Source organism: Orcinus orca, chromosome 3, assembly GCF_937001465.1.
Source record: "Orcinus orca chromosome 3, mOrcOrc1.1, whole genome shotgun sequence".
Classification (NCBI taxonomy): Eukaryota; Metazoa; Chordata; class Mammalia; order Artiodactyla; family Delphinidae; genus Orcinus; species Orcinus orca.
In genome coordinates, this window is record NC_064561.1 from 14422635 (window position 1) to 14438254 (window position 15620).

The 15620-nt window shown below is 43.5% G+C and overlaps 1 protein-coding gene and 1 pseudogene across 2 annotated transcripts in view; one reads left to right on the forward strand and one right to left on the reverse strand.

Annotated features, from left to right (window-relative positions):
• ZNF496 (zinc finger protein 496) overlaps positions 1 to 15620 on the reverse strand; it is a 41205-nt gene that overhangs the window by 24383 nt on the left and 1202 nt on the right. For both annotated transcript variants that reach the window (XM_033401612.2, XM_012535834.3), the window contains exons 3-6: positions 14270 to 14386; positions 13495 to 13921; positions 12873 to 13056; positions 7122 to 7198 (exon numbers count right to left, since the gene is read on the reverse strand). In XM_033401612.2, coding sequence (XP_033257503.1) covers positions 7122 to 7198; positions 12873 to 13056; positions 13495 to 13884 — 651 coding nt within the window. In that variant the 5' untranslated portion in view covers positions 13885 to 13921; positions 14270 to 14386. The remainder of the gene's footprint in view (positions 1 to 7121; positions 7199 to 12872; positions 13057 to 13494; positions 13922 to 14269; positions 14387 to 15620) is intronic.
• Positions 1983 to 2928, forward strand: LOC105748374 (mitochondrial transcription rescue factor 1-like; annotated as a pseudogene).

The following is a 15620-nucleotide window of genomic DNA, read 5'->3' on the forward strand; positions in this document are numbered from 1 at the left end:
TTCGGAATGTTCAAGTAACCCACAGGAAGTCAAGAAAAAGAAAATGAAGAAACAAAAAACAGAACAAATAGGAAAAAAAACAACAGACTTAAGCCCTAACATGCCAATAATTACATGAAATACAAATGGTCTATGTACATCAGTTAAAACACAGTGATTTGCAGAATGGATTAAAAAACATGACCCAACTATATGCTATCTAAAAGAAACTCACTTCAAACCTAATGATACCGACAGGTTGGAAGTGAAAGGGTGGAAAATATTTAATATGCAATTATTAATCAAAAGAAAGAGTAGCTATATTTATACCAGATAAGGTACGTCAGAATAAAGAAAATTATCAGAGAGGGGGTACATTACATATAATAATAAAAGGGTCAATCCAACAAGAAGGCATAGCAATCCTAAATGTGTATGTCTCAAACAAAAGAGCTGCAAAATATGTGAAGCAAAAACTGACAGAACGGAAAAGAGAAATAGACAAATCAACTACTACAGTTGACAAATCAGCTACTGTAGTTGGAGACTTTGACATCCCTCTCTCAAAAACTAATACAACAATCAATTAGAAAATAAGCAAGGATACAGAAGGACTCAATAGCACCATCAACAAACAGGAGCCAATCAGCATTTATAGAACACTTCACTAGACAACAGCAAAATGTTTTGTTATTCAAATGGCCACAGAATATGTACCAAGACAGACCATACACCGGGTCATGGAAATCCTGGAAGGAGAGGAGAAACTCCCAACAAATTTGAAGGAGTTGAAATAATACCGTGTGTTCTCTGAAAACAATGGAATCGAACTAGATATTAATCAATAGTAGAAAGGTAACAGGAAATCTCCAAACCCTTGGAAATTTAACACCACACTTCTAAAGTGTGATAAAGAAGAAGTCTCAAGGGAAATTTAAAAATACATTGAAGTGACTGAAAACAAAAATACATTGTATTATAATCTGTGGGACCTTGTTAAAGCAGTACAGTAGCTAAAGCAGGGAAATTTATAGCACTAAATTACATCAGAAATGCTTACATTTGAGTCTCAAATCAATTATCTAAGCTCCCACCTCAAGAACCCAGAAAGGGAATAGTAAAACAAACCCAAACATGCTAAATGAAGAAAATAATATGAGAGCAGAAATCAATGAAATTGAAAACAGAAAAATAATAGAGAAAAATCAATGAAATAAAGAGCTAGTTCTTTGAAAATATCAATAAAATTGAAAACCTCTGAAACGATTGACAAAGAAAAATAAAGGCACAAATTTTCAATATCAGGAATGAAACAGGGATATCACAGACCCTGCTGATTAACAGAAAGGATGATAAAGTTAAACTACAAATCACTCCACACACAAAAATTTAACAACTTAGATGAAATGAAACAATTCTTTGAAAAATACATACTACCACAACTCATCCACTATGAAACAGATAGTATGAATAGCCCTATAACCACTAAGGAAGTTTAATATATAATTAAAATACCACACACAACCCACCCCACCCCCAAACCTTCAGGTTCTTATAGTTTCGCTAGAGTATCCTACCAAATGTTCAAAGAATGAACACTAATTCTATACAATCTCTTTTAGAAAACAAGAAGAGGGGACACTTCCCAATTCATCTTCTGAAGCTAGTATTACCCTGAACAAAACTAGGCAAAGACAGTAAAGAAAACAAACAAAAACCACTGACAGGTATTGCTTCACAGCAAGCACAAGGGAAATACGGGCAGGGCGAGCTCCAGTCCCCTGCCCGCGCTCCTGCCAGGTCTCCGCGTGAGTCTCTGGCGTCCTGCCCCAGCCAGGCCAGCTTGGGACGCCCCGTGGATCCGGGGGCTTTTAGGGGCCTTGCGAACCCGGCGGGCCGAGGCCGTCTTCCCCTGGGCCCTGCCGTTCCTGTTGGCTGCAGACGCATACCGCAAGCTCGAGGACGCTGGTGTCCAGTTTCCCTTGACCTTGAGGACCCGGGAAGGTCGTACGAGCCATGGCTATGACTAGCCTCACATTGCCCAGAAGCGTTTTAAGAAAGCCAGATGCCTGGATTGGGCTCTGCAGAGCGCTACGAGGGACACCTTCACATAAACACTGTGCTTCCTGGAATCGATACTTATATTTGTCTAGTACCAAGTTAAATGCTTCAAATTATAAAACATTTTTCCATAACATTTTCTCACTGAGACTCTCAGGGCTTTTTATATCTCAAGAATATATTTTATGGGCTTCCCTGGTGGCGCAGTGGTTGAGAGTCCGCCTGCCGATGCAGGGGACGCGGGTTCGTTCCCCGGTCCAGGAGGATCTCACATGCCGCGGAGCTGCTAGGCCCGTGAGCCATGGCCGCTGAGCCTGCGCGTCCGGAGCCTGTGCTCCGCAACAGGAGAGGCCACAACAGTGAGAGGCCCGCATACCGCAAAAACAAAAACAAAAAACAAACAAAAAAAAGAATATACTTTCCCATTTTCCATAAGACTCCAAAGTAATGTAAACTCTAAAAAATCCACTAAAAAGACTCTGCAAAAAGTGGAAGATAAAGGGGACTCATGAGATGAGTGAGCAGGAAGAGGAGCCAGAGGACGACCCCAGTGCAGTCAGAGACCATAAGGACCTGGACAAAGTAGTGCAGGCTTTCCGATATGATGTTATCCTGAAGACGGGCCTAGATATCAGGAGAAACAAAGTGGAAGATGCATTCTACAAAGGTGAACTCAGGCTGAATGGGAAAAAATTATGGAAGAAAAGCAGAACGGTGAAAGTGGGAGATACATTGGATCTTCTAATTGGAGAGGATAGAGAAGCAGAAACAGACAGTGATGAGGATTCTCCTGAAAAAAGTGTTTGAAGAGAAGACCAGCAGTGAGAAATAGTGGTGTTACGGCGGTGGAAAAAGTTAAAATTGCCTAAAAAAAGTACACTCAAATAAGTGGATTGCTTTTTAGCAAAAAAAAAATCCTTAACCAAATAATAGCTAATAAAATTCAGCAATATATAAACAGAATTTTATACCATGACAAGAAGGCGTTTATTCCAGGGAAGCAAGGCTGGTTCAATATTTGGAAGTCAATCAATACAATCCATAATATTAACAGCCTAAAGAAAATTCGCGTGATCATATCAACTGAAGTAGAAAAGGTTTTGACAAATTCAACAATCACACATAATAAAAACTCCAGAAAAATAGGAATTAAGAAACTTACTCAACTTGATAATTTATTTAAAATTTACAGCTAACATTATACTTAATTGTGACAGACTGAATGCATTTCCCCTAATATCGGGAGCAAGGCAAGGATGGATGTCTGTCCCCACTGCTGCTATTCAACATTGTGCTGGGAGTTCTAGCCAGTGGAATGAGGCAAGAAAAGGAAATAAATGCATAAAAACTGGAAAGAAAGAAAGAAAACTGCCTTTATTTGCAGATGACACGATTGTCTACAGAGAAACTCCAGGAACTGTTTAAAATAAAATAAAACCCCCAAACCCTCCTTAAACTGATGTATGAATCCTGCAAGGTCACAGAATAGAAAATAAACACTCAAAAATCAATTGTGTTTCTTATACTATAAATGGATGTGTTATCATCAAAATTAAAAATAAAAATTATAATTCCTCAAAAAATGAAGTACCTACATATAAATCTAACAAAACACATACAAAATTTATATGCTAAGAACTACATAACAGTGATGAAAGAAATCAAAAAAATAAGTAAATGGAGAAGCATTCTGCATTCACAGATTGAAAGATTCAGATGATAAAAATGTCAATGCTCCCCAAATTGATACACAGGTTTAACAAAATTCCTATCAAAATCTCAGTTATACCCTTTAGAGATATGGACAAGATTATTCTAAAATTCACAGAGAAAGGCAAAGGGACTAAAATAGCTAAAATAATTTTGAGAAAATAAAATGAAAAAGGAGGAATCAATCTACCTAATTTCAAGACTTAGTATAAGGTACAGCAATCAAAATTATGTACTATTAGAGAGAGAGACAAATAGATCAACGGAACAGAACAGAGGACCTGGGAAAAGACCCACACAAATATGCTCAATGGATTTTTGATAAAGGAGCAGAAGCAATTCAGTGGGGGAAAGAACGTTTTCAACAAATGGTGCTGGAGCAACTGGACGTCCACTGGCAAAAAACATGAATCTTGACCTAAGTCTTACACCTTATACAAAACTTAGAGATCGTGGACTTAAATGTAAATGGATCACAGATCATGGATTAAATGTATCATGGACTTAAATGCAAAATGCGTACGTAACTATATAACTTTTAGGGAAAAACAGGAGAAAATATTTGGGATCTAAGACTAAGCAAAAGAGTTCTTAGACTTTACACCAAAAGCATGATCCTTAAAAGGAAAAACTCACAATCTGGACTTAATCCAAATTTAACACTTTTGCTCTGCTAAAAACTCTGTTAAAGGGATGGAAAGACAAGTTCCAGAGTGAGAGGGTATATTTGCAAAATACATATCCAACAAAGGACAAGTATCTAGAATATATACTGAGCTCTTGAAACAACAGTGAAAAAGTAAATGGTCCAATTAGATCACAGGCAAAAGTCATGAAGAAACATTTCACATAAGAGGATATTCACATGGCAGCTGAGCACCTGAAAAGATGTACATTATTAGTCACTAGGGAAATGCAAATTTAAACCATAATGAGATATCACTTATCAGAATGGCTAAAATAAAAAAAGTGACAACAAATGGTGGGAGGATGTGAAAAATGTAGATCAGTCATACATTGTTCATAGGAATGCAAAATGGTACAGTCACTCTGGAAAAGGATGTAGTAGTTCCCTGAAAAACTAAATAGGCACTTGCCATCCAACCCAACAACCGAATGCCTGTGCATTTACCCCAAAGAAATGAAGACCGATGTTCACACAGAACCTGTACACAAATGTTTACAGCAGCTTTATGCAAAATGGCCCCAAACCGGAAACAACCTAGATGTCCTTCAACAGGTAACGGGTTAAACAAACTGTGGTATATCCAAACCAAGGAATTCTACTCAGCACTAAAAAAGGAATGGACTACTGATACATGTAAAACCCTGGCTGAAGCTCCACAGAATTATGCTGATAAATCCATTTATATAATTTTTTTGAAATGACAACATTACAGAGATGTAAAACAGATTAGTGGTTGTCAGAGAAGGATGAGAGCACGGGGTAAAAGAGAAGTGGGTTTGGCTATAAAAGGCAACATGGAGGATCCTCCAGTGAAGCAAATGATCTGTATCCGATATGTATCAATGTCAATATGCTAGTTGTGATACTGTATTATATTTTTACAAGATGTTACCATTTAGTGTAAAAGTACAAGGGATCTCTTGTTATTTCTTACAACTACATGTGAATCCACAATTGTGTAAAAAAATAAAAAATATATAAACTTTATGTGCACCCATGATCATAGCAGCATTATTTATAATAAAAGGTGTGTCCATCAATGAATGAACAGATAAACCAAATGCATTACATACATACCATGGAATATTATTCGGCCTTAAAAAGGAAGGAGATTCTGACACATGTTACATCATGGATGAACCTTGAGGACATTACGCTAAATGAAATAAGTCAGTCAGAAAAAGACAAATACCGTGGGATTGCACTTTTATGAGCTATCTAGCGTAGTCAAATCATAGAAAAAGTAGAATGGTGGTTTCAAGGGGCTGGGGGTATGAGGGAATGGAGGGAATTAATTACTTAATTTGTGAGGAATTTCAACTTGGCAAAATGAAAAAATACTGGAGATTGGCTATACAACAATGTGAATATGTTTAACATTACTGAACACTTAAAAACACTACTGTACATTAGAAATGGTTAAGATACTAAATTTTATGTTATGCACATTCTACCACAAATGAACTTTTTTTACAAACTAAAAAAAAAAAGACCTTCACAATGGTGATTTCTAGTGCACTAGGCAGAAACTGTCCTCAATAGAGTGATAAAACAGCATTGATTTATCAAAATCTACATTTTCCTTTCACAAGATGAATACCAAAGCTCATTAGATATTAAATTCACAGTATCTCCTTGTGTGTCATACTGGTCAAAGGTATCAAGTTTTAATAAGAAATATGAGTTTCATCTCCTTTGGGTCATTTGTGTTCAACAACTACCACAGTACATAGAGGATGCTAAAACACGTGTGCTGAGCACTAGGGACCATGAGTACAGCACTGAGGGAACAGAGACACCCCATCCCATGTACCCTGGTTAATTCCTTCCTATCCTGAGCCCTCTCCACTCCCCAAGTTTAAAGTCTTATTGAATGCACTGTGCAGACAGCAAACTTGAGATGTGTTTCCTGCGCATATACTGTCCTTCAGTCTTCCAGCTGCCAGGGAACCAGAAACAAAACAAAGTCCATACCTTCACACAGCCCATTCTTGTGGGAGGAGATGACTCTGTGGTACAGTAACTAAATTTTATGCCAGCCAATGGAAAGCGTTAGAAATAAAAATGAAGGGGTATGGTGGGAAACCAAGGCCAAAGGCAGAAACCGGGCTGAAAAGAGGTGGGTGAGAGCACCTGCCAGACCAACACCAGCCCCTATCCTGTGAGGACACCTGAGAAAGTAAGCCTCGTGAGGGAACACGGAAGGGGAAAATGCAGAGGAGATTCCCTAACAACTCACTGCACGGTTGTGTGACGGTGCTGAAATAATCTGTGCTTTTTCCCTCCATTTCCTAATATTTCTGACATAGCTACTACCGTGATTATTATTAAATAAAAAAAATACCCTATGAAGTAAAAGAGTGAAGAGGTCTCTCTTTTTTCACAGGAAAGGAACTCTAAGATGCCAAGAGGACAACAGACGAGGACTCCAGGGCATTTGTTTTCCACCATCTTTGTCTGCACAAAGGCTCCCGAAGGTGACAAACAGCCAGGACTACACAGGCAGGAGGGATGCAGAAGAGCATCTTACAAACTCATGCCCTTCCTGTATTAGTTTTTCTCTGCTAGGGCTGAACAACCTGTGGGGCAGACAGCAAGCTGGCTGGGGTCCTGGAAAAGCGGCCATGCAGCTTAGAGACAGGCAAATATGGGGTTCTCAAAGACCCTTGAAGAAAACACTCACCGGGGGCAGCTGGAGGGCAGTCACCTGCTGTGCGTCCCTCAAACTCGCTTCCTGAAGAAGGGAAGTGTCTTGCAGGACTGAAAGAGATCAGAAATGGATAGCTCATAAAATCCTGGGTCTCTTTTTTCACCTGTAGAAAGAGGATTACCAGATGATGCACATAAAAAGCACCCGCGGGACTTCCCTGGTGGTACAGTGGTTAAGAATCCGCCTGCCAATGCAGGGGACACGGGTTCGACCCCTGGTCCAGGAAGATCCCACATGCTGTGAGGCAACTAAGCCCGTGCACCGCAACTACTGAGCCTGCACTCTACAGCCCACAAGCCACAACTACTGAAGCCCGTGCACCTAGAGCCTGTGCTCCACAACAAGAGAAGCCACCGCAAATCACAATGAAGAGTAGCCCCCGCTCGCTGCAACTAGAGAAAGACCGCGCGCAACAACAAAGACCTAACATAGCCAATGAACAAATAAATAATTTAAGCAAAAAAAAAAAAAAGCACTTGCAAAATAAGGATTTCTGTCACTTTGCTTTCAGACATGTCAGTGGGGGCAGTAACGGGGAATGCCTGGGGTCCAGTTGGCTCTGCCACCAACTAGCTATGTGACTCCCTGAAGGTCCAGGGACGTCAGCTGTATCATCCACAATACAAGGGAAATGAAGGTTAGAGGTCCATGGAGTAAAAGGGGTCAGTAAGAGCTGTTAGCAATTAAGATTATTGTGGGACTCCAATGTCATATAAATGTATACATTTATAAGTTTATAAATTGCAAAGCTCTTTAAGAAAGACTATTATCTCTATCAGATGCTCCTGGAAGAGCACCTCCCACAGTGCCCAACCACCATCACTCAAAATGTGTACACATTGTAGTACTGGGATCATCTCACTCTCCCTTATCTTGGGCTCCCAAGGGCTTCTGCTACATTCTCATATGATTTCTCTCCCCTGACCAGCACGTGCCCAGGCTTCTGCAAGAAGTGAGCCACATACCTGGCCCATGGTGCAGCCATGTCGAAATGAGCTGTGTTTCAAAAAGGTACCCATTTCACAGAATAAGCTGCACTATCACCTCTCAGTTTGGAGAAAATCTGGGAGGTTACCCGCAGCTCATGATGTGAAATCAGTGTCAAAGCTAACATTAGAAGCCAGTGTTCCTCACCTCTCACACCTGGGACATAGAGCGTTCGGCAAACAGCAGGGGCAGGTGTGGCTATTTGAAACGACAGCCTGAGACAGGAGCCAGCTCAGACCAGCAGTGACACTTGGGTGGGGGTGTGTGAGAATTCCCCACGGAAGGCAGCCTCATCACTCCGCTGCCAGAAGCTCAGGCTAGGTGGGCATGGATTCGAGGAAGGCATGTTTTCATTCTGCTCTCATACCTACCACCTTCTGGGCTATAAAACACAGCCCTACCCTATCTTTCACCATGATAAATGAGCACATCGACGCTTTAAAGATTACTTTGGACAGCTTTCAGCCTCTAAACAAAATCTATATTTTGGGGAAAAGCTTCAAGATTAGGAACTATATGGCTTTTACTGGAAGTGCTTCCCAATGATAAATCACCTGAACGTTTAAGGTGTCAACAGCTAACTCTCATCATGCCTACTTTGTCCATTCATTATTGCTCAAGGAAATGGAAGCGCTGACCCTTTTGATCCAAAGCCCATCCATGGTAGCTGGATCATCTCAGAACTTCACCCGGAAGTGAGTAGGCTGCTACAGTTCCTGAAGCACCTCCTCCTCCTGAGGGTCCTGTCATGGCCATCATCAACCTGCATAACCCAGGCTGCTTGCACATGCATTGTTTATTTGGGCAAATGGTTGTTTCTCATGCCTGTGGTTATGGGCTGAATTGCATCCCTGCCAAATTCATATGTTGAAGTCCCAACCCCCAGTACCTCAGAATGGGACTAGATTTGGACATAGGGCTTTTCAAGAGATAATTAAGTTACAGTGAGGTAACTGGGGTGAGCCCTAATCCAATATGCCTGAGGCTCTTATAATAAGAGGAGATTAGGACACAGACACACAGAGGGAAGACCATGTGAGGAAACACGGAGAAGATGGCTGTCTAGAAGCCAAGGAGAATCAGGTCTTAGGAGAAACCAACTCTGCTGATACCTTGATCTAGGACTTCCAGCTTTCAGAACCATGAGACAATAAATTTCTGTTGTTTAAGCTGCCCAGTCTGTGGGACGTTATTATGGCAGCCCAAACAAACTAGCACATCTGTCTTGACTTTTAACCAAGGAGAGGCTGAAGCGTTAATTTGATTTGTACAGAAATCAGTATAGTTTCACACATAAAGAAATGTAATATGTAACTTTTAAAAACTGAAAACCTTATTACAATGACAAGGACAACTTCTGTGAATCATAAGAACGCATTCCTGGTCTCCTCATACTTTCTTTTTCCATCTATAACTATAGCACAACTATAGCACAAGTCTGCCCAAACTAACCCTCACACCCTACAGGTCACTTCCTTCAAACTGAGAGCACCACTTCTTTCCATGATGATTAATTACTTCAACTAGAAATCATGGGCAGGAATTCCCTGGTTGTCCAGTGGTTAGGACTCCATGATTCCACTGCAGGGGGTACAAGTTTGATCCCTGGTCAGGGAACTAAGATCCCGCATGCTGCATGGCACGGCAAAAAATAAAAAATAAAAAAAAACCAAACAAACCATGGGCAGCTCAGGCCCCCTGTTCAGTATTATGGGTATCCAGGCATACCTCATTTTATTGCACTCTGCAGATATTACTTTTTTTTAAAACTGAAGGTTTGCGGCAACCTTGCATCAAACAAGCCTACTGGCAACATTTTCCCAAAAGAATTTGCTCACTTCATGTTTCTGTGTCACATTTTGGTAATTCTTATAACATTTCAAACTTTTCCATTATTGTATTTGTTACGGTGATCTGTGATCAGTGATCTTTAATGTTACTATTGTAATTGTTTTGGGGTGCCGTAAACCATGCCCATATAAGACAACAAACTTAACTGATAAATGTTGTGTGTGTTCCAGTGGCTCCCATACTTCTCTCCCTCTCCTCGGGCCTCTCTATTCTGTGAGACACAACAATACTGAAATTAGGCCAATTAATAACCCTACAATAGCCTCTAAGTGTTCACATGAAAGGAAGAGCCGCATACCTCTCACTTTAAATCAAAAGACAGAAATAATTAAACGAAGTGAGGAAGGCACGTCAAAAGCTGAGACAGGCTGAAAGCTAGGCCTCTTGCACCAAACAGCCAAGCTGCAAATGCAAACAAAAAGTTATTGAAAGAAATTAAAAAGTGCTACTCCAATGAACACACAAGAAAGCAAAACCGCCTTATCGCTGATACGGTGAAAGTTTTAGTGGTCTGGAGAGATCAAACCAGCCACAACCTTCCCTTAAGCGAAAACCTAATCCAGAACAAGACCCTAGTTCTCTTCAATCTATTAAGGCTGAGAGAGGTGAGGAAGCTGAAAAAGAAAAGCTTGAAGCTAGCAGAGGTTGGTTCACGAGGTATAAGGGAAAAAGCCGGTCTCCATAACCTAAAAGTCCAAGGTAAAGCAGCCGGTCTCCCAGAAGATTTAGCCAAGATCATGAAATGAAGGTGGCTACACTGCACAACAGACTTTCAGTTTAGACAAAATAGCCTTATATTGGAAGAAGATGCCACCTATAGGGCTATCAGAGCTAGAGAGAAGGCAATGCCTGGCTTCAAAGCTTCCAAGGTCAGGCTGACTCTCCTGTTAGGTGCTAATGCATTTGGTGACTATAAGTTGAAACCAGTGCTCATTTACAATTCCAAAACTACTAAAACTTCCCTTAAGAATCATGCTAAATCTACTCTGCCTGTGCTCTATAAATGGAACAAAGCCTAGATGACAGCACATCTGGTTACAACATGGTTTACTGAATATTTTAAGCCCACTGTTGAGATCTACTGCTCAGAAAAAAAGATTCCTTTCAAAATAGTACTGCTTTTTGACTAGTCACCCAAGAGCTCCCTGATGAGATGGACGAGATTAACATTGTTTTCATGCCTGCTAACATAACATCCATTCTGAAACCCACAGGTCAAAGAGTACTTTCAAGTTTCAAGTCTTATCATTTAAGAAATACATTTCACATGGTAATAGCTGCCATACACAGTGATTCTTCTGACGGATCTGGACAAAGTAAACTGAAAATCTCCTGGAAAGGATTCACCGTTCTAGATGCCAGTAAGAACATTCACGGGAACTCCCTGGCAGTCCACTGGTTAGGACTCGGTGCTTTCACTGCCGGGGCCCAGGTTCAACCTCTGGTTGGGGAACTAAGATCCCACAAGCTGCGCAGCACAGCCAGAAAAAAAAGAACATTCATGGGAAGAGATCAAAATATCAACATTAACAGAAGTCTGAAAGAAGGTGATACCCATCCTCATGGATAACTTTGAGAGGTTCAAGACTTGAGTGGAGGAAGAAACTGCAGATGTGGTGGAAACAGCAAAGAGAACCAGAATTGGAAGTGGAGCCTGAAGATGTGACTGAATTGCTACAATCTCATGATAAAACTTGAATGGATGAGGAGTTGCTTCTTACGGACGAGTAAAGAAAGTGGTATCTTGAGATGGAATCTACTCCTGGTGAAGATGCTGTGAAGACTACTGAAATGACAACAAAGGATTTAGAATATTATCTGAACTTAGCTGATAAAGCAATGGCAGAGTTTGAGAGGACTGACTCCAATTTTAAAAGGAAAGACGTTCTGTGGGTAAAATGCTATAAAACAGCATTACGTGCTACAGAGAGATTGTTCGTGAAAGGAACGATTCAATGGATGAGGCAAACTTCATTGTGGTCTTATTTTAAGAAACTGCCAGGCACCCCAACCTTCAGCAACCACCAACCTGATCAGTCAGCAGCCACCAGCATGGATGCAAGACCCTTCACCAGCAAAAACATTTCATCGTGCTGAAGGTTCATATGATAGTCCGCAATAAAATATTTTCAATTAAAGTATATACATTGATTCTTTAGACATAATGCTATCGGACACTTAATAGACTACAGTGTAAACACAAATTTTATATGTACCGGGAAACCAAAATTTCACGTGACTCACTTTATTGAGATTATCTCCACTGGACAGACCAGGAAACTGAGGCTTGCAGAGTTTAGAAGCATGCCCTGGGTCATACCTGGAGGATTCAAAGCCAAGCGTATCTGCTGCTAAAGCCACCTGACTGTGGCCATTGGTGCATTTTGTACAGATATTCAGACACGTCTAGCCAACATCCATGCTCCAAGTCCTGAAGATACCACCCTATCCCCTAGGAAGCATTTTTATATTTCTTTGCAATATTATAACAATCCTGAGAGCGGAAGTTGTTTGGCTGGGGAAAGAGCGGTTCAGAGAGACAAGAGGACATGGCCATGCTCAGCTCCCCACACAGGCCCTATTGGGACGGCGACGGTGCCCAGCTGTCCCCAGACCAACAAAGCCGAGAGGTGCGCCCTCAAAGAGACAAGATGACGCAGCCTCAAAAACACCTACCCATAGTAGAGGTCCCTCTGGGCAGACCTGGCACCCATGAAGAGGATACTCTCATGAGATTCTGATTGAATTGCTCTAGGGAAGAACCAGACGCTGAAAATGGTTCCAGGCTACTTAGGGGGAAGGAGAGAACTAAAAATGTCAAGAGCTACTTCCAAGTGCACAGGACTAGGTACAAACACCCCTTCCCCACTCCCTTGGGCTCCCTACCTGGGTCCCCGCTGAGCTGGCCCGAGAGTCTGCTTGGAAGCCCGGGGCCCTGAGCCAGGGCCATGGGCTGGGCGTCCTGGCTCTTTGCAAGGTCACTCTGGGGTTCTGCTGGCAGCCGCTCCTGCTCCTGGTCTGGAGGGCTGTCCCCATCGTCAATCACCACGGGGTCTTCACAGTGCTTGAGCTGCAATCCCAGAGAGGGCTTTTCAGAGCTCGGTGGAGGGGTCCCTGGCCAGATGAGGACCAGCAACTGTGCCAGGGACTGGGCAAACCCCTCCCTCCCTGGGCCTGCTGACTGTTGACTCTACCACTAGAAGCTCAGTCCCAGCCTTGTACAGGGCTATAAAGTGCGGGGGCGGGGGTAACATAACCATGCCACCAATGAGGGCCTTTAGGGAATGGAATCTGCTTTTTTAGAAAACCAAACTTCAATGTGGGCATAACTGAAGCACATAGCTCTAGATGGAATTCCTCATCCCTGGCCAGGGGACGCGTGACCCCACCAAACCATCAAAGCACAAGGTGGCCCCCCTTTCCACACCTGCTGCCCAGCCCCACTCTCTCCCTCTCCCTTCCCATCCTCCCAGCCAGCCCAGCCCAGCCCAGCCCAGCCTCTGCTCACCCATTGCCAGGGTCTCCCCGGCTCTCGTTCCAGTGCCTCCACAGCAGCCACAGCCTGATCGCCACTCTCAGGTTCCTGGGCCCGCACCCAGCCCTGGATCTCCCGGGGCAGGATGGCCAGAAACTGCTCCAGCACCAGCAGCTCCAGAATTTGCTCCTTGGTGTGCCTTTCAGGCCGCAGCCAGCCCCGGCACAGGTCCCAGAGGCGGTGCAGGGCCTCCCTGGGGCCCGCCGCCTCCTGGTAGCAGAAACGTCGGAAGAGGCGGCGGGAGGACTCGGGGCTGGGAAGCTCACCCTGGGGGCTAGGGTTCTCTCCCGGTGGGCTCCTCATTTTCCTGGGCTCCTCACTTTCCTTCGGAGCCAAGACTCGGGGGCACAGGGCTGTGGGCATGATGGGATTTGATGGGGGTCAGCAGCAGAAGACGACCCTATTTCCAAACAGAAATCACTGGCTTCAATGTTCTGGTCTCCTGCAGTAGTTTTTTGGGGGTGGTGATGGGAAAAGTGAAAAAGCCCACAGAGACCAGCCCTTGGGAGAAGCCCTGGGACATGTGAGAAGTGTCAGTGTGGATGATCCTTAAACAAAGGGGGAGAAGGAATGACCCCATTCCCAAAAGCATCATTTTGTGATTCCCCTAACTGGGTGACTGGACAAACAAGGCAGGGAGTCCAGGAGAAAATCAGTGGCATTTCAATGTGGCACTGGCGTTCCAAGCATCCCAGGAGATCAACAGGGCCGCATGCAGGAGAGAGATGTAATTAACGCTCTGTGGTACCTTCGGTGTCCAGGTCCTCCTGGAAAGGACCTGAAATGGACGAGCTGAGAAGGCCGCTATCTTGAGGCTTCAGAGCCAAAGTCACCGTCCTTGCCCTTGAGACCTTTACAAAATGAGCTAGAAGGACAAAGACAGACATGCACAGGAAAAGTCTTCAAAGCTGATCCAGGAAATTCATCCTGCTGGTGGCTAGGGCTGACGATCAGTGCTAGACCAACACCGACTGAGAATCGGCCTTGCTCAGCGGACTATGCACTGGGAAGCAGGGAATAAAGCAGACAGCCTAGGAGATCCCCAGACAAGAGATGGAGAAAGTCAAAAGAGGCAGCCACATCCCGAGTTTCCTCCAGAAAAATAACATCATGTATTTAAAAACATCAGTGCTTTCAGATGAACCTCCACCCAACTCACTAAAGTCTGAATAGTAAACTTTAGCATATATTTAACGATGTCTGGACCTTCCACCTGGCCTCCACCCATCTTGCCTTCTCTTCTCTTCAGACCACAATGAAGAAAACCACACACACCTCACAGACCTTTCTCAGGCAGAGCAGAGGTTGGGCACTCATGGCACAGCCTCCATATCTGTAGGGTGGGGCTCAGGGGCCCCTCCACCTCCCCAGTGAACACATACAGAGTGACATCAGAGAGTAGCGGCCACTACTCAAAACTATGGGACCTAGGGAAAATGAATGGCACATGGGGTCGCACACAGTCCCCCCCCTCCCACCATAAGGCCTCTGAGATCCTTGGACATGGTCACTTGCCCTCCTCACCAGGTTTATGAGGCTCCCCAGCATGCCAGCACCTTAATCTTAACAGCTCAGTGCCCCCACCCCCCAAGGGTTCCGTGCAAAACGCAGGCCTCATTCCCATTTCACAGGAAGACAAGTGTTCTTCACAGAAGAACAACAAAGCCACTGTATGGCAATCAGAAAAACCCAAATCTCTATACCTCTTTGCTTTCCAACATAAAAACAAATACAGACTGGCATAAAAGGACTTTGAGGGTATCTGGCTGGACACGCTACAGCTTGCCCCGCCTCCGGATTTCCTCCAGTGTCTGCTCCTGCATCTGACACCCAATCTCAGCCTTACTCACTTGCCACGTTCCATGAACTCAGCCATCACACACCTGCAGGGCCTCTAGGTTCCTCAGGTCTGCACCCACCCTGTGCCCCACCCTCAGTCAGTACTCAGATACCCGCTCTCGGGCATCTGGCTCTAGGCTCTGCCCATCATCCCTAACCAGACAGCCGTGTTCCTGTCACCCTAGCACCTGGCACATAAGAGTCTCAGAAATGATGTGTGATGAATGAATTAACGTTGGTCCAAGAGGATCCCACAGGGG